This window comes from Talpa occidentalis, unplaced genomic scaffold, assembly GCF_014898055.3.
Source record: "Talpa occidentalis isolate TD23 unplaced genomic scaffold, MPIMG_talOcc4v2.1 talOcc4.12, whole genome shotgun sequence".
Taxonomy (NCBI): Eukaryota; Metazoa; Chordata; class Mammalia; order Eulipotyphla; family Talpidae; genus Talpa; species Talpa occidentalis.
The window spans coordinates 67,330,564-67,354,766 of NW_023601212.1; the positions used below are offsets into that span (position 1 = coordinate 67,330,564).

The following is a 24,203-nucleotide window of genomic DNA, read 5'->3' on the forward strand; positions in this document are numbered from 1 at the left end:
AATTCAGTCATCATATTTACCCTTTTTTGCATATTGAAGGATTTATATTGTTAATTATTTCATTTCTTTAGGCTTCCTGCCTCTATGTTCATAAGAGAGACAGGCCTACCATTTTTCTTCCTTACAATCCACTTTGTAGATTATTGATATCAAGGTTTTGGGGGCTACACATTGTTTCATTCCCCTCCCCCAACTCCCTTAGAGTGCCTATTAAGGGCCTCCCTGGTGGCACAGTGTTTGAGCGCTGGGTTGCGAAGCTGCCTGCAGCCTCTGCAGCGCCGGTTCGATCCCCGGCTGCTCCCCGGCTACCAGAGGAGGGTCCCACAAGGCACGCAGACCTCTCCTGCTGCCCGCTGCTCCCCTCAGCAGTGTACTTCGGTCCTTCTGCCTGCTCTGCTCCCCGCTCTGGCTCTGGTGAATTCTCTCACCCTCCCGTGCTTCTGACTGTACCCAGTGCTTGTATAAATAAATAAATAAATCTTTTAAAAAAAAGAGTGTGTGTTAAGACAGGAGTTCTTTGTTCTTTAAAAGTTATGCGGAAATACAACGCTGAAGGATTCTGTGCTTGGAACTTCTTGTGGAAATTTTTAATTACCAATTCAAGTCCTTCAACAGTTATGGGACTATGCACATTCTCAATTTCTTTCTGTGACCTTTTTATTAATTCAATATATTAGAAATTTGTTACTACATTATTGGCAATGTTATTCACAACATCCTCATTATCTTTTTAGTTCTTACAGAATCTATATTGATAACCCTTTAAAAATTCCAGGCAATGGTTATTTGTACCTCTTTCATTTTCTTTGGATTAGTCTTGCAAGGAATTTATCCATCTTTTAGGCTATCAATTGTCGAAATGTGTTAAAAATATCTGCCCAAGATTACACATTTGTCTGTTTCTCATTTTAGTTTTAAAAATTCTTAGTTTTATCTATTTTGAATATCTTATTATCTGCATACAAAATTATGACAACTGACTATTTGGAAAAAATTAAGTTGGGTTCATATTTCACATATGTGTCAGGATAGCAAGTCAAAAGATGCTTTAAGGAACAATTGAAGCATTGTTTTATAATCACCTTATAAAAACCTTTTGACTTCAAAAAAAGTAGAAGTTTTACAATAAATTACTGATAAATTTGGCTATATGTAATAAAAGTTTTCTGTATAGCAAAAAAATGTCATAAGTAAAACCAAATGGTAAATTGGAAAAAAAAAATTTGCGAATCATATCACAAAGGATTAATTTCAAGAAAATACAAGAACATCCTACAAATCAATGGCAAGGAGCAAAGGCATTAATAAGCAGTTCAACTAAAAAGAAACACAAATGGCTTAAAATGGCTTAAACCTGTAATACAATGTTCAGTTCACTCATATGAAAAATACAAATTTAGCTTACATTGAGATACCAATTTGTCATCCATTGGCAAAGATCATAAAGATTGATTTATTGTTGATTTATTAAAGGGAGAGAAAAACAGAAACTAACTTTGATGGTAAACTAGAAATTGATATACCCACCAGGGAAGGAAATATAATATGAAACATCTATACAACTTATAAATATCTTCTGACCAATAATTCCAAATTAAGAAATTTATCCTATAAGAACCAGTGCACATGTGTAGTATAAAAACTATTCATTTCTGGGCCTCCCCGGTGGCGCAGCGGTTGAGTGCTGGGTTGTGAAGCTGCCCGCAGCCTCTGCAGCGCCGGTTTGATCCCCGGCTGCTCCCGGACACTGGAGGATGGTCCCACATGGCACACAGACCTCTCCTGCTGCCAGCTGCTCCCCTCAGCAGTGTACTTTGGTCCTTCTGCCTGCTCTGCTCCCCGCTCTGGCTCTGGGGAATTCTCTCACCCTCCCGCGCTTCTGACTGTACCCAGTGCTTGTATAAATAAATAAATAAATAAATAAATAAATAAATAAATAAATAAAAATAAAATAAATATTTAAAAAAAACTATTCATTTCAACCATTGTTATTAAAAATTAACACAAACCAATTATCTGCAGTAGATGACTAGTTAAACTAGTTATGGTTTACTCTAAAAATGGAATATTATGTACAAATAAAAAAGAAGGTAATACTTTTTACTGATATTAAATCATCTTAAATATATAGTAAAATAAGCAAGTGCAGAACAGTGTATGTACTGTGCTATTATATAAAACGAGGTGAAATATACATACTTTGCTAGTATATTAAAAATAACATAAGTTGGAACATATAGTTAAGAATTTCATAAAACTAATTTCTACTTAGTGTACACTGGATGTACGTTAGTGATAAGAGAATAGTCAGGGATGGAACCAGGGCCAGGGATGGAGGGATGGGGGAGATTTTTTAGTACATACTGTTTGCTACCTTTAAATTTTTAACCATATGAATAATTTCATATTTAACACATAAATAAAAGTTAACTGGTTTAAAGCAGTTACTTTCCAAATTTTTAGTCAGGTTCACCTACTTAACCCATTTTCATTTTTACTGGGATAAAGTATTTGGTGATAACAAGGAAGAGTCCCTATAAAGAATAATTATGTATATATGTTCCTTAACAATGAAGGTTTGGGTGATTCATGCATTTGCATTCTTCCATATCTTAAAGAGCAATTAGCAGAAAAATATGAGGCAAAATACTGCTTATATGAATATGAATCTTTATATATTATAAAGCTAGCTAAACCAATTACTTTCAAACCTTTTTGAATGTGACAATAAGAAATACATTCTCTGTTTGACACAGTATGCATATATTTGTTACAGATATCAGTTACTTCTGGAGGAAAGGATGGAGCCATTTTTGTGGCTCAAAACTCTAAGTTTGTCATAGAAATAAGGGAAGGTGTCATAGAAATAAGGGTGTTCAAACAGTTCGGATTTAAAAATATATATCCCTTCAGCATGTCTTGTTATTTATCTTTCCTTATCATCCTCACTCCTTCCTTTTCCTAGGAGAACCCTGACTTGTGGTCACAATACTAGAAGATGGATCATAATTTGTTAGCCAGCCTAACAATTATGTTTTAAATTTTTGGAGGCTCCTTTGCAGGTAAGAGTGGTCATGTGATCCATTCTAACCGATAATACTAAACGGAAGCCTGCTGGAGGAGTTTCTAGGAAAGCCTTTGTCTTATTCATAAAGACAGACATGGTACTGAGAACGGCTGATTCCTCTTCTTTCTACCTTAACATGGATATGCAGCCATCTGGTTACCATGATGATAAGACCCACAATGCAAGGGCTTGTTGAACAGAAATATAGAAGAGTCTTAGTGTGTAAAGAACTCAGTGGCATCTGAATTAAAGGCAGCAACTGTTTTTCATTGATTTTGTTGTTATGTAATACTTAGATCTGTTTCTACTCACAGAATAATTCTGGATTTTTCCCTCACCAGTCAATTCACTGAGACCAACTGGGTGTCTTACAATTTAATTCAATTCTGACACTGCTTAGAGTTAGCAGAGATCCCATAAGTTCATGACTTGGTCCCAAAACTACACCCACTTTAGACACCAATCACAGTCTCAGGTTATACTTTTGACTACATATATTTACCAACGATAAATCAAGAGTTCCCATGAACCCATCCTCAGGTTTGATAATTTGCTAAAATGACTCATAGAGACACTTTCCTTACTATCACCGGTTTACAGTAAAAGACAGGAGTCGGTTACAGCCAGCTAGAAGGTATATCTAAGACAAGGGATTAGGTCATGGAGAGTTCAGAGCTTCTGTGCTTTCTGCAGTGTACCACCTCCCAGAAACATCTATTTGCTTATCTGGAAGTTCTCTGAATCCCATTTTTTAGGGGTTTTATTGAGGTTACATTGCAGAGACATGTTTGATTAAATCATTGGCCATGAGTGAGTAACTCAATCTCAAGACCTTCTTCTCTCCTCAGAGGTGAGGGGTGGAGCTGAAAATTCCTAAGCATTAATAATTCTTGATCTTTCTGACAACTCATTCCCATCCTGAAGCTATCAAGAGGTTCCCAACTCACCAATCATCATTAGCATAAAAAATACACAGTACACTTAGCACTCTGGAGGTTCCAAGGATCTTACAAAATCTCGAACTAGGAACCAGGGCTGGGGGAAGGATGGATACTAAAAACAGGTATAACAAAGCTCCTAGCCACTCTATTTCCCTGGAAATTGCAAAATTTTTAGATATGTACAAGGAACTGAGTGGGGACAAAGATCATATATTTATTTCTTAAATCACAATAAAAAAAGGTAAAACCCCTTTTTATTTAAACTACTTTTGGTTGAATTTTCCCTGGTAATTGAAACAGGATCTGAATTTCTTATAAATGGGGAAATCCAGGCAAAGATAAATTAAGCAATGAAACAATGTAGCCAATGTCAGCACATCTTGCTAATGGCAGAAATGGGAATGGAATCAAATGGGAATGTGCCAAACCTTAACTGGAAGGAAAAAATGGGCCGAAAATTTCCTTCAGTTATGTCTTTATACTTAGTGGTTCATTTGATATTAGACTGAATATTATAGTTTCTGGAAGAAAATGAAGTTTCCTCATTGAAACTTTATCAAAATGTCTAGTTAGTAAGATCTTTCAGTTATCCACCTACCTCTTCTTGACTCTATCAGTATTTATGTCATTCTTATACAGCTTACTTAATTTTTTAAACTTGCCTTGAGAATTTATTACCCATTTAATATGGGTCCTAAGCCTTGTAGATCATTGGTCATTATGATCCTTCAAGATGAGCATTGTACTGTACATTTTATGGAAGAAACAGCTTCAAATGTATGATAAATGAACTATGTACCCAAAAACACATGTTGAATTGGGTCATTACCCCAGTACCTTTGAATTTGACTTTTATTTGTAAAGAGCCTTTGCATATATAATCATATTAAAAGGACATCATACTTGTTTTCTCTATCACCATCTCTTGTGTCTCCTTATCCCTTTCCCTCCCCTGCCCCTCTTAACCTCAAACACCTCAGGATGTTTATTGATGCGCTCTAGTTTTTTAAAATGTTTTACATTATCAAGTAGCCTGCTGTGATTATCCAATATTTGCTTTTATCATTCTGACATACTTTAATTCTCTCAAATTCCCTCCATTTCATAAAAAAATGATGCTTTCATATGGCAACTTATCATTTCATATGGCAACATAATTCTTGATCCACTTCTTGATCCATGGATGGATATTTAGACTGCTTCCATGTCCTCAATATTATAAATAATGCTGCTGTGAATACTATGGAATGTGATGATTTTTTTTTTTTTAAGATTTCTCACGATTTTATATTCTGTCACTATATGCCTAAGCGGATTTCCATTTTCTAACTTGTAAGATAAATCTAGATTGTTTTCCATAATGTGTCACTAATTCATGTTCCTGCCAACAGTGTGATAGGGTTCCTTTGTCTCTGCATCATCTCCAGCACTTGTTGTTAGGGGTGTTTTTAATATGTACCATTCTCCCCAGGTGAGTTATCTCATTGTAGTTTTTTTTTTTTTTTAATTTTTTTTTTTTATAGAGGCATGTTATTTATTTATTTATTTGTTTGTTTGTTTGTTTTGTTTATACATGCACTGGGTACAGTCAGAAGCGCGGGAGGGTGAGAGAATTCACCAGAGCCAGAGCGGGGGGCAGAGCAGGCAGAAGGACCGAAGTACACTGCTGAGGGGAGCAGCAGGCGGCAGGAGAGGTCTGTGCACCATGTGGGACCCTCCTCTGGTGGCCGGGGAGCAGCTGGGGATCGAACCGGTGCCGCAGAGGCTGCGGGCAGCTTCGCAACCCAGCGCTCAACCGCTGCGCCACCAGGGAGGCCCTATCTCATTGTAGTTTTAATCTAAATATCTTTTTTAAAAAGATTTTTTATTTATTTATACAAGACTGGGGTACAGGTTGGAGGTGCAGGAGGGTGAGCGAATTCACCAGAGACAGAGCAGAGCAGAACAGGAAGATGGACCAAAGGCACTGCTGAGGGGAGCAGTGGGCAAGGCAGGAGAGGTCTGCCACGCCATGTGGGTTTCTCCCTGGCAGGCCAGAATCGAACATGCACTGCAGAGGCTGTGGACAGCTTCATATATGATCCAGTTGTCCAGCTTCTGGGTATTTATCCCAAAATACAAAAATGCTAATTCAAAGAAATATACATCCCCATGTTTATTGCAGCATTATTTGCAATAGACAAGGTCTAGAAGCAAAGTGCTCATTGACAGACTAACGGGTAAAAGAAGATGTGTTACATGTATAAACAACGGGTTACTATTCAACTACAAAAAGTATAAAATCCTGGGCCTCCCCGGTGGCGCAGCGGTTGAGCGCTGGGTTGCGAAGCTGCCCACAGCCTCTGCAGCGCCAGTTCGATCCCCGGCTGCTCCCCAGCCACTGGAGGAGGGTCCTACATGGCGCACAGACCTCTCCTGCCGCCCGCTGCTCCCCTCAGCAGTGTGCTTCGGTCCTTCTGCCTGCTCTGCTCCCCGCTCTGGCTCTGGTGGGTTCTCTCACCCTCCCGCACTTCTGACTGTACCCAGTGCTTGTATAAATAAATAAAAATAAATCTTTAAATATATATATATATATAAAAGCCTGCTATTCGCAACAATATGGATGAAACTAGAGGGCATTATGCTTAGTGAAAAAAGTCAGATGGAGAAAGACAAACACTGTACATTTTTACTCAAATTTGGTATAGAGACAAAACAAGAAATTGGATAAACTAAATAAAACAAAAATAAACTTTGGTCTATGAGATAATTTAGTGTTTGCCAGAATGGAAGCGGGAAAAGAGGATGGGTAAATCAAATAAAAGAGGACAATTGTATGGTGAAGGATAGAACTGGACAATTTGACTTTTATTGTTTTATATATATATATATATATGCACACACACATTGAATTTCAATACAAACCTCAAGCTTATATAATGTTATAATGTAATGCACAATAATTTTTTAATCTTAAAATATAATGTATTTATTTTCTCTAAGTTTTCTTGAGATTTTTTTTCTATCAAGTTTCATTGATATTATCGTGTTCCTAGTGTGGTTTTCTTTTAATTCATCCTGCTTAGTATTCATAGGTGTTCTTGAATTTTTGACTTGGTGTTTTTTCCATCATTTCTGGAAAATTTCAGTCAATTTATTTTCAAATATTTCTTTTGATCTAATTTATTTGATAAACAGATCAATTTAATCCGATCTGTAATTGTACTAATTAGACTGCATGTTAAGTTTTATGACGGCTGTTCTATATTTTTTTTTATCACCTCTATTCCTAATGTGGCAACAAGATACATCCAAGAAATCCTCCTTCTTAAAGACCCTGAGCTGTAATTTCTGAAAAATCATTCTGACACTGTGGGACTAGTTTCTCAAGCGACTGGCAATAACAACAATGGGACTCCCTGGTGGCTTAGGGGTTAAATCTCAGTGCTGTCACCCTTACAGCCTGAGTTCGATCCCAGCCAAGGAGCTAACACACATATGGCACAGCAGACCTCTCCTGACTCGCCCGCTGCTCCCCTCAGCAGTGTTTTCCAGTAAATCCTCCTGTTCTGCTCCCCAGTCTCTCTGGTGAATACTCTCACCCCCGACACCTCTGGCCTACACCCTAGTTCTTCTACGCAAAAAAAAATAAATGAAAAAAAGAAATTAAATTAATAAAAATAAACATCAGCAATGACTCAAAAGGAAATAGAGAGCCAAGAGCTAGGCTTACTTTTCTCACTCCCTTGTTTCCTTGTCACCTATGATCATAGGATCTTAGGTCCTTACTCAGTAAATCTGAAATGCTGTCAAGCAGATGTTTTTTTTTTTTATTTCATATATTCTAATTGTTGTTGTTAAGAACATTTTCTGATGCAAGTGAGTCTGCCATAGCCAGCCAAAAGTGAAAACCCAGAACTGCTGCTTTTTATAACTTTGGAGATGAGCTTTTATGGGTCTTGTCCTACAGAGGAAAAAAAGAAACAAATTTCTGTTCTTCTGCCCATAGCAAGCCTCCATTAGAGAGAGAGAGCGAGCTAATACTTGTTTGCACAAGATAATGGAGGCATCCTTTGCATGGGAGGTGGCAAGGTCTCTGTGTGAATATGCGTTCTTGCTCTCACCTACACTTCACTTCTGATTTCTAGACAGAATGATTAAATCTAAGCAGAATCATGAATTCATGTTCCCTTTCTATCCTCTGAGCTATTTGATAAGCAATGTTTTGCTTTCAGTTATATCATAATTTGGGGAAATGTCAGATAAAACAATCCTTTAATCCCAATGAATGTAGGTGGTTAATATTCATTTTAAAAATATAATGGATATTAATATAAGTTTTTGTATTGGCTTTTAAAAATATGATGTAATTATCAGAAGAATAAAATTTTCCATCATTTTATTATCAGTTTATTAAACTATTTTATGTTTCTACACAGTAGGGGAAATATTTCAGAAAATTAGTTGTACAATTGACTTATACAACTTTTGGTCTTAAATATTCTGATGCAACAATTTTTAAAACGATAACTTTGTATAGAATTTTGAAGCTAGGAAGGATGCTAGGTATCTTTCTAGACCAGTTCCCTTCTGAAAAAATGAATTCCTGCCCCCAAAAAACATTCTCTGAAAATACTTAATTGTTATGAAGACACAGAGTCACCTTAATGTTAATGAAAAGTAATTAAAAAGAAAGAAAAAATCTGTAATTGGAACTCATCCCCCTTATCCCTCTTCTATGGATATAATGAGATGTCTCCATGTGCCAGCCACACAGGCTCTGATGCTCTCAAGGGACTCTCAGCCCACTGGCAGATACTTACCATAAACAAAGAGTTATGTGAAGAGTCTGCAGGGATCCCAAAAGAATTAATAATTAATTTTTCCTGGGAAGTCAGAAAAGGATTTGAACTAAGCCATCGGTTTAGCCAATGGAAGGAGACAGAAAGATACCTCTGACAGAACACCTACTGGTTTATAGATTTATGAAAATGCATGGCACACTTGGGGAGCAGAAGTTCAGTGTAGAGGCAACAGTGCTGGAGACACATTTGGGGATAAATTTTGAAAATCCTGACATGCATGCATACAAAAAAATCTTAACACTATCTAAAGACAAGGTTTTTAAATATCCCAAAGCAAAGGAGCAACATGATGGATTTTGGTTTTTAGGACTAACCTTAACAGAATTTTAGATTGAAGGTAAGAAGGAGGAAATACTGGTGGACAGGAAATTGATGCACTTGTCCAGACAAGAGTAAAGATATCTTGAGTACAGAGTTGTAATTATCTTTATGCATTTGTCCTCCTGATCCACATAGACAGAGTGGTCTGAGTTAAAAAAGTAGACTCCAGTGGATTTTATAGTCAAGTGACCATGGAGCTGAAAGGAAAGAAAACTTTTTTGGCGAAGAACAATAGGTAAATGGTGATGCTTGAACTTAGATGGATGATGAATTTAGACAGCTACCATTTTCAGAGTGACATTTAGAGGAAAGTTTTGAAATAGTACTTTTATAGAATGGCTTACCATCTACTTCCTTTCTCTTGATATCTCCCTCCTTCCCCCTTTCTCATAAGTACTGTAAGATGTACTTTACTTTTTATAAGATTCTCATACCTTGCCCATTCCCAATGTCCAACCAGTGTTGAAAAGCTAGGAACTACCAACAGACTCTTAATGATTTCTTTGTTCTTGGGGATGTCTTCTTTATTTCTTCTTGAAGTCAGCTTCAGCTAGTTAACTTCAGTTTATACTTTTGGAACTCACTTCAGCTGCTTTATTGGTTAAGAGTGTTTGGTTGCATGTGTCAGTAAATCAATGACAATGACTTCAGCAAATACAGAATTATTTTATTTCATATACCAATAAATCCAGATATAGGCAGTCAAGTATCAGTATGGCTTTGAAGGAAATCATTAAGGATCCAGGCCACCTCTAGTTTTCTTTTCTTCCATCCATAGCAACACCTTTCATTTTCATGGCCTAAAAATGGCTCTTTTACCTCTAAATACTATATCTATGTCCCAGGCCAAAAACAAAAATAAAAGACAAAGTCACAAATATGCTAAGTTTTTACATTCTTAGCTCTAAAACGTAGCTTTCCCAAAAGTTCAAGAATAAAGACAGTTACTCTTATATCTCATTGCCCAGAATTGGGACACATGACCACACCTACACACAAGGAAGCCTGGGAAATTAAGTTTTGTTGCAGAATACATTTCTGTCAAAATGAATTTGCAATTTGTGAGTAACAAAGAATGTATGTTGGGGGCACAAAACCAGCTGGACCTGTCAGTCACATTTTCCTTTTAAATATAAAAAGTGCAATGTTTCCTTGCAAGTCGCAGTTTCCATTGGTCTTTTTTGCTGTCCAAGCATACTCAAAATTGAGGGAAGAAAGGCCAAGTGACTAAAGGTCAAGGGTCAAATGAGAATAAGAGTCTTACCTGTTTTCTCCAGTAGCAAGTGCCTTTCTAATCTCTTTCCCCACTCCAGTTTCATCCTCCCACTGCCAGGTACCACATAAAGATGTTTTGGTCACATATGTAACAATGGTGCCTGTATATGACCTAGGTCTGTAGGAGGCTGTGCTGTCTAGTTTTGTGTAACTAGACTCTATAACATTTGCACAATGACACATTTTCAGAACATGTCCCATTAATAGGTATACTGATGTATAATTATATGGGGGGAAAGAGTTGTTTAGGGTTCTACACAATACTGATCCAGAAAGACTAGACTTGAGGAGATTAGAGCAGCCTGGACTGGTATTATTGGAGCAAACAGACACAGGCTAAATTTTACCTATGAGCTAGTTAGAGAAGGGCTGAAGGATATTTAGCAATGACACGGTCAAGAAGGCCTATAAAAATGTATCAAGTCAAGAAGCTATCCTGATTCTTAACTACAAAAACGTTCAATTCTTCACCTTCCCTTTGCAATATGACTTTGTGGATGCTACTATCAAGAGATAGTATATTTGACACCAATTTTCTAACCCTTGAATCTGAGCTGACCTTGGCACTTGCTGTGGTCACTGGAATACCGTGGACATGTGCCAGTACTAAGCTCAGGCCTCAAATAACATTGTGCATTTTTTTTTTTTAAAGATTTATTTATTTATACAAGCACTGGGTACAGTCAGAAGTGTGGGAGGGTGAGAGAATTCACCAGAGCCAGACCCAGGAACAGATCAGGCAGACTCATGAAATACACTGCTGAGGGGAGCGGCGGGCGTGGCAGGAGAGGTCTGCACGCCATGTGGGACCCTCACCCGGTGGCCGGGGATTGAACCGGTGCTGCAGAGGCTGCGGGCAGCTTCGCAACCCAGCACTCAAATGCTGCACCACGGGGGAGGACCAACATTGTGCATTTTTGCCTTTTCTCTTGAAGCCCTGTCTCTACTGCATAAACAAGTCTGAGCTAGACTGATGGATGACAAGAAATGAAGACCTGCTCATTGTTGTTGTGCCGCCCCCTACCTAGCCAACCATCCAAGATTTCAGTGAAGCCATCTGACACCAGGTAGGTCCCGGGCAAGCTTCCAACTGTCTTAATACATCCAACTAACTTCATTCAAGCACAATCCAATTCAGCAGAATAGCACAGCTGACCTGTAATGTTGTAAGCTATTAAAACAATGGTTTTGTCTTGAAGCTACTAATTTTGGGATGGTTTTGTATACAACATAGGTAGTTGATAATATTGAGAATTGGGATTCCTTAAAATAAAGCATCCTTTGGGGAATTACACATGTATGACATAGGTTTACATTTAGATTTTGTTTATACTGTAAGGTAAATTGCATTAGCCAAATCTGAATGGGAAAAATATCAAGCTAAAGAAAGTCTGTTTGGAGGACAGAAAAGAGAAAATAGTCAGGTACATCACTAGGGCACTATCTGCAAGGACTGTGAGATTTATGGGCTACGGAGGGAAAACATTATATTATGAGTGGCTTCCAAAGCAGCAAAGGATAGAAGGCAAATGACAAGGTTCTGGTAGAGACTAGCCACGTAGTTTAATGGCAGAAGTAATACTAGGACAGTAATAGGAGTAATAATAAGAATTAGAAAATTAGTCATTGCAGGGGCATTTATTCTGTTAGGCACTATAGTAAATGCTTAACATTCATTATGAGTGATTACAACCTAACTGCAGTCTTCAAAGTTATAAAAAATAAGGCTTTAGATAAGTTAACTTATTAGGGCAAGGTCATGAAACTTCAGAGCAAGACCTGCTTGACCTCTAAGTACAGGACTATGGTGGGGTGGTAGTTGTCATGCAACAGAAAATCTTCTTTTACACCCTGACCATAGTCAATATATACTGGATTTGCTATGTCAGCTTTTTCTGTTATATTGTCAACTTCATTTTGCCAGAGTTCACCCTAGTATCCCCAGCACCGGTTGGTTTTAAGTCCATGTTCTTCTCATTTCTCCAGTCTCTTTTCACTTTCAGAACTGGAGAAGATAAAGAAAGGGATAAAAAAAAAATAATAAGAGTTGCTTCAGACACCTTTTTCTGCAAGATTATTGAAATACATACAGGCACACATGTGCACACACACATATACATACACTAAGACTGTTAGTCTTGATTTTGACATAAATGTTCTTTTTTCTAAATGATCAAATTTGGGTAATTCTCATTCCTGGTAAATATGCTGTGTTAAATAAAACATATGCTTTGGAATTAGATTTGTTGAATCTTACTTTCCCCATCTGTAAAATGGAAGATAATATTTACCTCACTGAGGAAACTTCTCCATCTCAGTAAGTGACAACACCATTTAATTGGTCAAGCCAAAATTTAGAAGTGATTTTTTAAAAAAGATTTATTTATTTATGCATACAAGAGCTGGGGTACAGGCCGGAGGTGTGGGGGGTGAGAGCCTTCACCAGAGACAGAGTGGGGAGCAGAATAGCAGATCTACTGAAATACACTGCTGAGGGGAGCAGCGGGCGAGTCAGGAGAGGTCTGCTGTGCCATGTGGGTAGCTCCCTGGCCTGCCAGGGGGTTGAACTCATGCTGCAGAGACCACAGACAGCTTCATAGGTTGCGTCTTAACCCCTTGAGCCATCAGGGAGGCCCCTAGAAGTGATTTTTGATGCCTAGTCCTCCTCCTCCATTCATATTTGATCTCTCATGAGTCCTGTTGACTTTATGTCCAAAGAACGTCCTCAACTTCATCAGGTTTCACCAAGTACAGTACTATAACATTTGTTCAGGGGCTATCATTACTGGTCTAAGCTACTGCAATATGTCAAACATTCTTCCTGATTCCACTTAGGCACACTCTCCCACCCTGAAATCTATTCTCAGTGCAGAAGCAAGTAATACTTTTAGAAAAGAACTGAGGTGATGTTGTTCTCTTGTGCGCTAGAATGAACATTGGTGTTCCTGAGCTATTAGGAACCACAATGAGCTATTACCTCCTGCCTGCTAAAATTGCCATCATAAAAAAGAAAGAAATAGCAGGTATCAGAGAAGATTCAAGAAAAGATGCCCTTGTACATTGTTGGTAGGAATGCAAACTGGTGCAGTCATTATGGAAAATAGTATGGAGTATCCTCAAAAGATTAATAATAGAACTATCATATGATTCTGCCATTCCCCTTCTAAGGGTATGTCCAAAGGTAACAAAAACATGAACTTGGAAAGATGTTTCACTCTATGTTCATTGCAGCGTTATTCTTTAAAGCTAAGACATGGGAACAAGTGTCCATTGACAGATGAATGGGAAAATAATTTATGATATAGATAGGGGAATATTATTAAAAAGTAAGAAAATCCTGCCATTTTTAACAATATGGATTAATTTTGTGGGTATTCTGATAAATGTGGTAAGTCGGATGAAGTATCTCACTTATATATAGAATCTAAACCAATAACAACAAGAAAAAATTCATCAAAAATGGAAAAGATCAGATTTTTGGTTATCAGAGCTGGGTGGCAGAGGAGAAAGAGTTGGAGGAAAATGGTCAAATGGTACAAACTCACAAGAAAGCTGTTAAAATTGAGTCAAATTGTTACACATAAGTGGTAATATAGACAGTCCTAAAGCACAACCAGCACTCAGCAACTTGTATTTATATTTATAATTAATATTCCCTTTTGCCTCTTCATTCTTCTCACTCGAACTTGAAAACATTTTCTTTATCTTTCTGGCCCACATAAAATCAGTGATCATGGCTAATTGACTCTTCCTTTCGTTTAAAGGTTTATTTATTTATGCATACAAGAACTGGGTGCAGGCCAGAGGTGTGGGGGGTGAGAGGATTCACCATAGACAGAGTAGGGACAGAACAGGCAGACTGAAACACACTGCTGAGGGAACCGCGGGCGAGACAGGAGAGGTCTGCTGTGCCATGTGGGTAGCTCCCTGGCTGGGGATCGAACTCATGCTGCAGATAGCTTCATAGTGCTGCATCCCAACCCCTTGCACCACCAGGGAGGCCCCCTGATTGACTCTTCCTTGAAAATGTTCCTCATGATTGTCCTTTCCTTTTCATTTCTAATGCCATGTTCCTAATTCACTTCCCTTATTTTACCTTCTCTTCTCAAACCATTTATGTTGGGCAACCAGATAATTCTTCATGAAGACTCTTTCCTCTCTTTAAAAATAAAGACCTTCCATTAGGGGTTCCCCTGTGGACACCAAATAAAGCAAAAATTCTTGTGTTCCAAGGCATTACAATCAAGACTTTCTAATATTTCCATTGTTCCTGGAGAGAGAGCCTTTACTTTTGTCAAATTCATTAGAGCCAATGACACTTTCAGACCACATCAAAGTCTACTTTTAAGCACTGTTCCATCATAAGACTCTCAGGCATGGGACGGTTTCTATAGCACTATTCTACATTGAAATATATTTTAGTAACTCTATAGGGGCATAATTAAAAACATAGGTATTAAGGTCAGAGAGTTGCAGAAGATAAAATTAAAGTACTTGACTATAACTTAAATCATTTTAATGCACTCAACACAGGGCAACAATCATTAGTATTATTGTTAAGTGCATTTCTTGTTTCCCTACTAAAATGCTCCTAAAGGACAATGACTTTCTGATATTGGTGGTAACTTTTCAGTGCTTTACCTGGCAAACTTTTATTATATTCTCAGTATTATTTGCTCATAAACTGACTTTTTATAGGCTGTGGGTTAATTTCTTGTCATGCCTTGAGATGTGATCATTTCATCATTGTAAGGGATATGCTAACTCACTCACTGTGATTGATAATGTGATTTGAGGATATAGTTTTGTGCTCAACTTTTTATTGGTGTTGATTAAAAAGTACAGCCTGCGAGTCAGGGTATAATGTGAACAAAGCAGTTGCTATTAGGTAATATAACATCAAAATTATAATTGCATGCTTTCCTACAATTAAGTGTCAAATAATTTGTTAAGAACCGCTTTGAAATACTTCCATAATGACTGAGAAGGAAGTTGGACTGATGAAAAGAGTACCATTTTATTTGAGGCTCTAAAAGTACCTGACAAGGCTGCCGTCCATTTTGCAGATTAGATACACTGAGGTTTAGTAATTTAATGTTTTTGCTTTAGCTATGCTGTCATACAGGAGGAAGGTCAGCTGCATAGTAGAGTATTCTAGATCCAGAATAATCTGTGCTTCCTCCGTGATTTGTCTACTGTTATCTTAAGTTCGTTGCAACTGTGTACCCAATCAGATTTCCCCTCTCACCTTACCTGATGAAAAGAGTGAAGACAAATTCATGGGCTACCTGGAGCCATGCTCTTGGACTTTAGCTGAGTTTCTCGTTAGTTTTCTCCCTGCTTCTATTTATTCTTTTTTTTTTTCGTGTCCATTTTCAATTTGAGCACGACTGTTCAAATATATATTATTTAAGCACCTTAAATCTCTTTTCAAACAAGGTGTGTAATACATCCATAACTAATTTATACACTATTCACACATTTCCATCAGACTAAGAACAGCTATATTGTTGAAACACTAGGCTTTTGGAGAAAACCACATGTGGATCTGAATTCTGTCTCTGACACTTAATGACTGTGAGATCTTGGTCAAGTTATTTAACCTTTCTGAGTTCCCTCTCTCTAAAATGGAAATAATAATCCATAACTCAGGGAGATGTCTTGCAGAATAAGTAAAATAACTCATGTAAATTACTTGGTGCATAGTAGGCATTCAATAAATGTCAGTTCACTTCTTATCCGGGTTAATAATGGTTATTAGACTATATTAAAAACTAGAACCAGACTGTGATAATGCATTTCTTTATTAAGTATTTAAGCCCAATAACTAATTTCCCTCAGGGGGAAGGACGAGATATGTTGAATTAGTTTCATTTGGTGAACTTATTTATTAGTCTATTTTTTCTTCACCATTATTTAGTTCCACAGTCCATAATTTACTTTTCCTGCAACAAAAATGTCACAGTCTGGTATTCCTTTGAACTCTGCTGTGACTTGAAAAAAAAAAAAATCCTAGATTTGCCATTTATTAGAGATCATTATTAATTATATTAACAGCTCGATTGTGTTTCATAACTACTTCATGCTGACAAACTTTTCTCTCAACAGTTCCCCTGAGGTCTAAGGATTGCAAAGGCTCAAGTTTTCAATGGCAATGTTACAGCAAAAGAGAAACCAGGGTGGGGGTGGGGGTGGGCGATCCACACGGTCTTGTGTTCTTTCGTGTGAATTTTATAGGGTTGTATTTAAGTGCGGTCACGTTTCCCTCAAGGGCAGAACCCAAGTGAGACAGGCAGGGAAAGTGGGACTGGACCACCGAGCTGCAACTACGTGTGCCTTTGTGCCTTTAAGAACTGGAGACTTGGCAGCAGCTCGGCCTCCTTCCCGGCCCACCTCTGAACTCTGATTGACAGGGCTCCGGGCCGGGCGGAGCTCAAGGAGGCCGAGGGGGCGGGGCCTGGAGCCAAGCAGCGGGGGGCGGGGCCGCCTGTTCTGAGACGACCAATCAGGGGCAGGAGGGCGGGGCCAGCGCGCCCAGCTCCCTCCTCCTCTCCCCCGCCTCCTGCCTCCCTGCCCCCTCCCTCCTCGCCCCTGCCCCCTCCCTCCCCGCTCCTTGGCGTTCTCCTCCTCCTCCTCTCAGGCTGTGGTTTTTCTGTATGTGTTTCTGGAGTCCTGAGCCTGAGCTAAACAAAAGCAGGAGGCTGACGGGGCTGCTGGAGTTTGCAGAGACGCGGAGGAGCAGAGCGCCGGTGCTCTGCCTGCCGCCGCGGCCGGGGGAGATCTGGCTCTGGCACCAGCCCACCCCCTTTGAGATCGCGCTGGCCCGGAGTGGGGGTGGGGGGCGGCGGGGGGCGGGGGGGAAAGTTTGCCTTGCAATCCCCCTGCCTTCCTCTCCTTTCTCCCGATCAATGCATATTTGCAAAAGGATTAAGCCACCGATTTAAGCGCCGGGAGCCCATTTCTGCCTTGCAAAGGAGACCGGACTGAAAAACCCCAAAGCCAGCTCTGATTTCTTTGCGTCCAGTGGGAAGGTGGTTTATTTATTTATTTATTATTATTATTATTATTTTTTTTTTTTGCTTTTTGGAGTCAACACCCTTCCCTACCAGCCCTTCTCCCCACCCTCACCCCGCAACCCCTTCACGCCCCCTCCCCCCGCCCCACTCCCCAGCCTCCCACCACCATCCTCCAAAGAGGCAACGGGATTTTTTTTTTTTTTTTCTCTCTTTTGGTCTTCTTTCCACCCCCCACCCCCCCTTCCCTGTTTATCCTGCGAAGGATTTGAAGACTGCTTGAAGGATCAAAAGCCTCGGTGCTTCCTAGGAGCCGGGCCGAGGAGCAGTCGAGGAAGAGCCGGGGGCTCGGGCGCCTTTGGAGATGGACGAGCAGCCCAGGCTGATGCATTCCCACGCCGGGGTCGGGATGGCCGGACACCCCGGCCTGTCCCAGCACTTGCAGGATGGGGCCGGAGGGACCGAGGGGGAGGGCGGGAGGAAGCAGGACATTGGAGACATTTTACAGCAAATTATGACCATCACAGACCAGAGTTTGGATGAGGCGCAGGCCAGGTGAGATGGAGGCTTTTCTTTTCCTTTCTTGGGGTTTTTTGTTTTTCTCCCTCTCGCTGGGGGAAACAATGGGAACCGAATCTCCACCGCGCTTTCTTTTTAAATGTTATTTCTTTTCCCATTTTGACAAGCAACTATATGGCGGAGGAGTAAAATGGGAAGAAGCGTTGTTATTGAAAGTGTTATCGCCCATGCCGTGATGTGGCTGGAGATATATATATATTTATATATATATATATTTATATATATAGTATGTGTGTGTGTGTGTGTTGTGTGTGTGTATGGAGGTATTTATATTTATCCACACTAACACTCAGGCACGCCGAAATTTCTGCCAACTGATCCTGAAGCGGCCCTCGGCACTTTTTACTGCCTTACAAAGTATCAGAGAGAGCAGAATTGTCAAGTTTGGAACAGCATTCCATGCTTGTGGAGGGACTCCGTAACATTACTAAATAAAATGTCCCACACACTTTATTTGCAAATTTAGCTGACTCCTTACCTAATTCACGGACTTTTAGTTTTCTTTCTTGATAGACCCCTGCAAAATGTTTTTTTTTTTTTTCTCTCTCTCTCTCCCCACTCCCTTAGGAAAAAAACAGGGTAATTCTTTGTCAGTGTTCTCAGTTCTCCAGAAAATATTTTGCATTCATTTAATTCTGTTTCACAAAGAGCTAATGGATGGAGAGAAAATATAATTTTTGCTTTTAGAGGTATTTGTTAGTATTAAGGGAATCATATTTAGTTTAACTTTATTGTCTCCTAATTTGAGTTCGTTTACTTAACCTTCTGTAGTAGAGATTGTATGGTACTTTAAAAAAGGAGTGGGGGACAAAAATCAAACATGCCTGCCCCTCTCCCCCCATGCCTGTTTCAGGACCACTTAGAACACAGCTAAATAGGAATGAAGGCATGTGTGAATTTTATATATTTCAGTGCTATGGGACATGAAGGTCTTCATTAAAGCAACATAATAAAGAAGCTATGGAGCTTCTTAACTTAATCCGCTGCCAGGTATATAGTTCTCCACCTTGGGATTTTACAGTAATTTTCTTTCAAAATAAAACATAGATTCAGTGGCAACCCTCTAACAGCTTGCCTAAGGCCCATCTTGAAAGGAAGAATTTTAAAAATCTAATGACCATATAAATCTATACAATTATCCAGCTTTGTTAAATCTCAGAGGTAGTTGTTTGTAAACATATATACACATTTCCTATACCTCAGATTACTTAGTTATATGGAGACACATCTCTATATTTATTTTTGTCTAAGGGCAATAGGAATTTGAGTTGAGAAAATGAGAAGCAGCAGTTAAAAGCATGGATGTTAAGAATTACACTCATATTTCCGCTGCTAGCACATGCAACATGTAAACTCAAAAGTACTGGGGTTTACGGCTGCTTGAAAACTTGGAAATGTTCAGAGACTGGAACTGTCCTAAATTTTTTTTTTTAAATAGGGGAAAGTTTATAAAAATCAACCGGTTGAGCTTTTGAATTTTATTATCTGAAGAAAAGCAATGGGTATTGTTAAGCGGAAGATTTCCACTGGCAACTCTTTTTGAATTGAAATAGATTTCTCCATGACATTGTTCCAGAAAAATAAACTCAGACATACCAATAAACTGTTTTAATCACAAGTTTGTGAAGTGGAAGGGACCGGTAAGCCTGGAGACTCACCACTTCTCCGATGTTTAGTCGCACTTCTTTTTGTACAACTGAGGGCAGTTGTGGCTTGGCGGGTTCCCCCTTTTAATGGCCTAGATGCTGAGAGAGAGCAGACACGATTTTGGGAAAGGGATATTTTCTGTTATTTTTAACCCCATTCATGTACCATGCATTATTTCTATAAAGCAGAGCAGTATTTTTGGTATTGTTTTGTTTTGCATTTGGGCCTATATATAAGAATACAATTAATAACAACTATTTTAAAAGACCCCCAAGAGGCCTTTGATACATTGAAGTCTTTTCCATTTTTTTTTTTTCTCACCCCACTTGAGAACTAAATCACCAATAAGCTTTTTGGTTAAACAATGTAACTCTATTGAGCAAATCCTCTATCTGTTTTTCCTTTCCCTAGTCACACTTTCATAAGGTCCATTTATTATTTACAAAGTAAACCATTAGCATTTTAGATGCAATGCAAGTGTTTATTTTGATTTGCTTGGATTTTGAACTTACTACTTCTCTGCTGTGCATTATGTAGAACCTGCTTCTGGTTTCTGTTCTGCATGAGGATGTATGTGTGTCTATTTTTTTTTTTTTAACTTTCAAAGGGATTAAAAAGAAATTGCATGTGTCTTGAGTGCCAGGGGCTCCATTTATCTTCACACGTTAATTTTAGTTAGTAAACAGAATTCCCTTAACTAATAGCTGATACGATCAGTATTTTGTTTCCAAAACAATATCCCTCTGCTAAGTGCTTCCCTAGTAAAATAAAGGGAAAGGTATTGTTTTGTTCAAGTGCATTCTGAAGACAGACATACACAAGGATCAGGTAAATCACTAATCTAAAAGGGAGAATCGTATTTATTTTTTCCCCAATGGGTGCAAGGTCCTAATTGTAAATAATTGAATTTCAACACCTGCAAATAAGCGGTGTGTGCACAAGAGGCATAATGTGAACACAGAGAAATGAATTTATTCCCCATATGGGTATGTTTGCCCCCTGGCAATGCATTTCCATACTCTTTAACTTGGGGACTGAAATTTTATAAATTGACAGTTCTACTCAGAAGACCTTTCAAGCATCTTGTGTTTATGAGAATACAGGGGCATCTGCGGAATGAATTCGAACACATGGATGAATTAAATTTGAAAACACACACAGACCGAGAGGCAGACAGCTCCTAGGCTGTGATGGTTGCATAGATTATACAAAACTGTTAACCCATGCATTTGGCTTTGCCATCTTCATAGCCCTAGATCAGATTATTGTGTAAGAATTCCACTTTGATTAAAGTACTTTAAAAAAACCCAACTACCTAAATGGGCATAAAATAGGTTAGTTCTGTAGTTAAAACCCTACTCTCTCTCTCTGCTAATTAACAGTATTCTTTTTCTATGGTGGGATTCTGTATATTAAGTCATAAAACAATTGAAGCATGCCACAGAGTTGTGCTTGCTATATAATTTTGGCAAAATGTTCACATTTTTCCCCCTGTGCATTATCAGCAGTTTGATCTTGAAAGTCCACCTAAGCTATTATGTTGTTTCTTTCTTGCAGAAAACATGCTTTAAACTGCCACAGAATGAAGCCTGCCTTGTTTAATGTGTTGTGTGAAATCAAAGAAAAAACAGGTAGGAATGAGATTGCAACATTTAAGCATTTTCTTTGGTCAATAGACTCACTTAACCAGCAATCACAAACCCATTATTTAAATATTCAAATTTTAGATTAAAAGTGCTCTTAAGATTGATCGAATATTCCAATAGGAAGTCCTGGCAGCCCTGCTTCCTGAAAAAGAAAGCTCCAAGTTTCTTTGACAGTTATTATCAAGTATTACTGGTTTATTTTCCTTTACTCTTGACTTCTTTGAAACTGAGGCTACACTGTAGTTTTTGAAGGGAAATTTATAGAATTATGTGCCCTTGGGGCAAAAATATGAAAGTAAAAGTCTATTTCCTAAAGGAAGATATTTTAGTCCATATTTAAAATCCTGGTTTTTTTTTTTTTTGTTTGTTAGTTTGGTTTTTTTTTTTTGGAGTTGGATATGGAGTCTAAACTCTTTAAAGTTTTCTTTCCTTTTTTCCCACTTTATAATTGCATGAAGCAGCAGACTAGAGGTTTTCAACACAGTGTTGTTAAATACCTTTGTGAAAGAACTCAACAACCTCAAGTTATCGGTATTTGAGTACCCTGTTATTTTACAGCAGGGAGAATTGTTGGGTTTAGGAGAATATAATGCTAGGAGAGCATTCATTCTGTTGTTTTTCTACTTTCTAGAACCCCATATCATGGACTAACACACTTATAACACATCCCAGGAGGGCATTTAAATTTTAAAGCAACAATTAAAAAATAGCAGTCATCAATCAGAGGTGTTCTTAAACAACAGATGCTTTGGGAAGGACATTTAGCAACATCTTCTTGTTTGTTTATTTTAATCCTTAATTTTCCATAGTGGGTGAATCTTTCCCTTGTATAAAGAAGAGTTGAGAAGGCAATCTGAAACCAGGACTTAAAAAGATGAGGATCGAAGAAGGGTGGTTATATAAAGCGGGAGCTTCTGCTGCCTTCTGACTTGCTGGCTGGCTTCAGAGCCGTGCAAAGTACCTGACACCCGATTTATTTATTTATTTTTTACAACAAGGAGTGTAACAGTCAATAATTCATATCTAAACCATATAAGCAAGGGCATGACATGAATGAAAGTGACAATAAATATGATTGCATGCCGGGTTGATATACATTGATAGTTACACATAAAAAAGGTGGGGGGGAGGGGGAAGGACACACAGGGTGGCTTTCTTTTTGAGAGCTCTCTGTGTTTCTCTTTCAAAAAAATAGTTTCAAGATGTGCCCATTGATTGCATGTGTAATTATTTAGCTCTTGAAATGTTCGTAAAATTAGTAATCGGCTCCTTTGTTGAATGTTATGTGTTGTGCATACGTCCTAGACAAAGCACCTGAGTGGTGATGTTCAGACCCTCCAGTCTTTCAGGTTGCCTGACCAAAGCCAAACCTTATTGCAAAGCTGTTAATTGCATTGTTTTAGCTGCAGAATACCTTTTGAGAGATTTATGGATTGTGCATACAAATATCTAAAAGTGTTTCAGTTTGTCACACTTTTTAGGTTTTTTTTTTTCCTTATTAGCCCAGTACAGGAAACATAAGTGTATATAGATATACACACACACATATATTTTTTCCTTCTCTCCTTTTCTTTCTTGCTTTCTTACTCAATCACTTTCTAAATCTCTTATTTACTTTGAATATTTGGTTTGTCGAAATTTGTTTTGGATTGAGTGTGTATTCCTGCTTATCTCGCTTTATAAAATGTAAAATCAGGATATAAAGGCATATTTGATAATCCAGGCTAAAGAGATTCTATTTTTGAAGATGCTATCAGATTTGTATTGAAAGGAAGGCAATGGGGCACTTAAATGTGTGTTGTGGCCAAAGTGTTTAATTTTAGTCTTCTAATTAAAACCTTTTGAGGCAGTAGATCAAAGTGGGTGGGTGTGAGTTGTGATCTGGTTCAGGTGTGGGTCCAAGAGTTTGCTCCTTACTCATACTGGCTACACTATGGTGATAGGACACAACTGTGTTGGTGAAAAAACGCTCCAAAGGTATAAATTCTTGTTGGATTTATGTATTTTTAAAAATTTTTCTGTTGTTTAATGACATTAATGCTTGGAGATTTTTAAAAAAATTAAGTTAAGGTTTTGTGTGTTTCTAGAAGAATAAAGTTTAACAAATAGTTTATTGAGTACTGTCAATTAAAAATGATAAGAATCACTTGCCTCATGTTAGGGGGAAATAAATACACATAGATAGTTTTGGCTTGAGAGAGCACCCAAGGGTGAAAGTAAAAAAAAAAAAGAAAAGAGAGAGCGTGAAGAGAAAAACAAGCCTACTTCGCTCTCATTCTTCAACTTGTGTGTTCGAAGGATTAAGGGGAAGGGAGAAACTTCTCCTGGAATGTTGAATGTTCTCTGTTAAAGGTAGGAGAGGACTGTGGTGTGTTGAAAGGAACCCTTTGATTCTAAGTCACGATTACTTTGTTACTCAGGATCTGCTAACCCTCTCCTGCGTGGATGGGTGGCAGACACATAAAGTGTCTGTAAAGTTGTAGAAGCTTTTTTCCCTCCTGATGCAGAGCTAGTGAAAAGATCCCCCTGGATACATCTGCATTCTTTATTGCTTTGGACTTTTTCTATTGTTACTTCAAGCCCCTTCATACTGAATGAATGTTTTTGAGCTTCCACCTCAAGCCTCACAGAGGTTACCTGGTTGAGGATTTGCTTTGTATGTCTCTTGTCTTCCAACACCAAGTTCACAGGTTTGGCTCACCTGGCTGGGTTTATAAGGAACACAGGACACTCTGAGGAGCCTGGGAAATGCACTCCATTGCTGCTTTTGCTTTTGACTTTTTGGTAATGATTTTATTTGGAAAACTCAGACATAAGTAGGAAAACTATCTTGGAACTTTAAGGAAATAGGCGCGTAGCACCCAAAGTAC

The 24,203-nt window shown here is 38.5% G+C and overlaps 1 protein-coding gene across 4 annotated transcripts in view; it reads left to right on the forward strand.

Annotated features, from left to right (window-relative positions):
- Window positions 1-24,203, forward strand: part of PBX1 (PBX homeobox 1) — a 657,632-nt gene that overhangs the window by 326,126 nt on the left and 307,303 nt on the right. For 3 of the 4 annotated variants that reach the window (XM_037506603.2, XM_037506602.2, XM_054693527.1), the window contains exons 1-3: window positions 17,289-17,479; window positions 17,727-18,016; window positions 21,245-21,318. In XM_037506603.2, the coding sequence (XP_037362500.2) occupies window positions 17,826-18,016; window positions 21,245-21,318 (265 nt within the window). In that variant the 5' untranslated portion in view covers window positions 17,289-17,479; window positions 17,727-17,825. Of the gene's footprint in view, window positions 1-11,383; window positions 11,516-17,288; window positions 17,480-17,726; window positions 18,017-21,244; window positions 21,319-24,203 lie in introns of those variants that run through there. The other variant, XM_054693526.1, reaches the window with a different exon arrangement.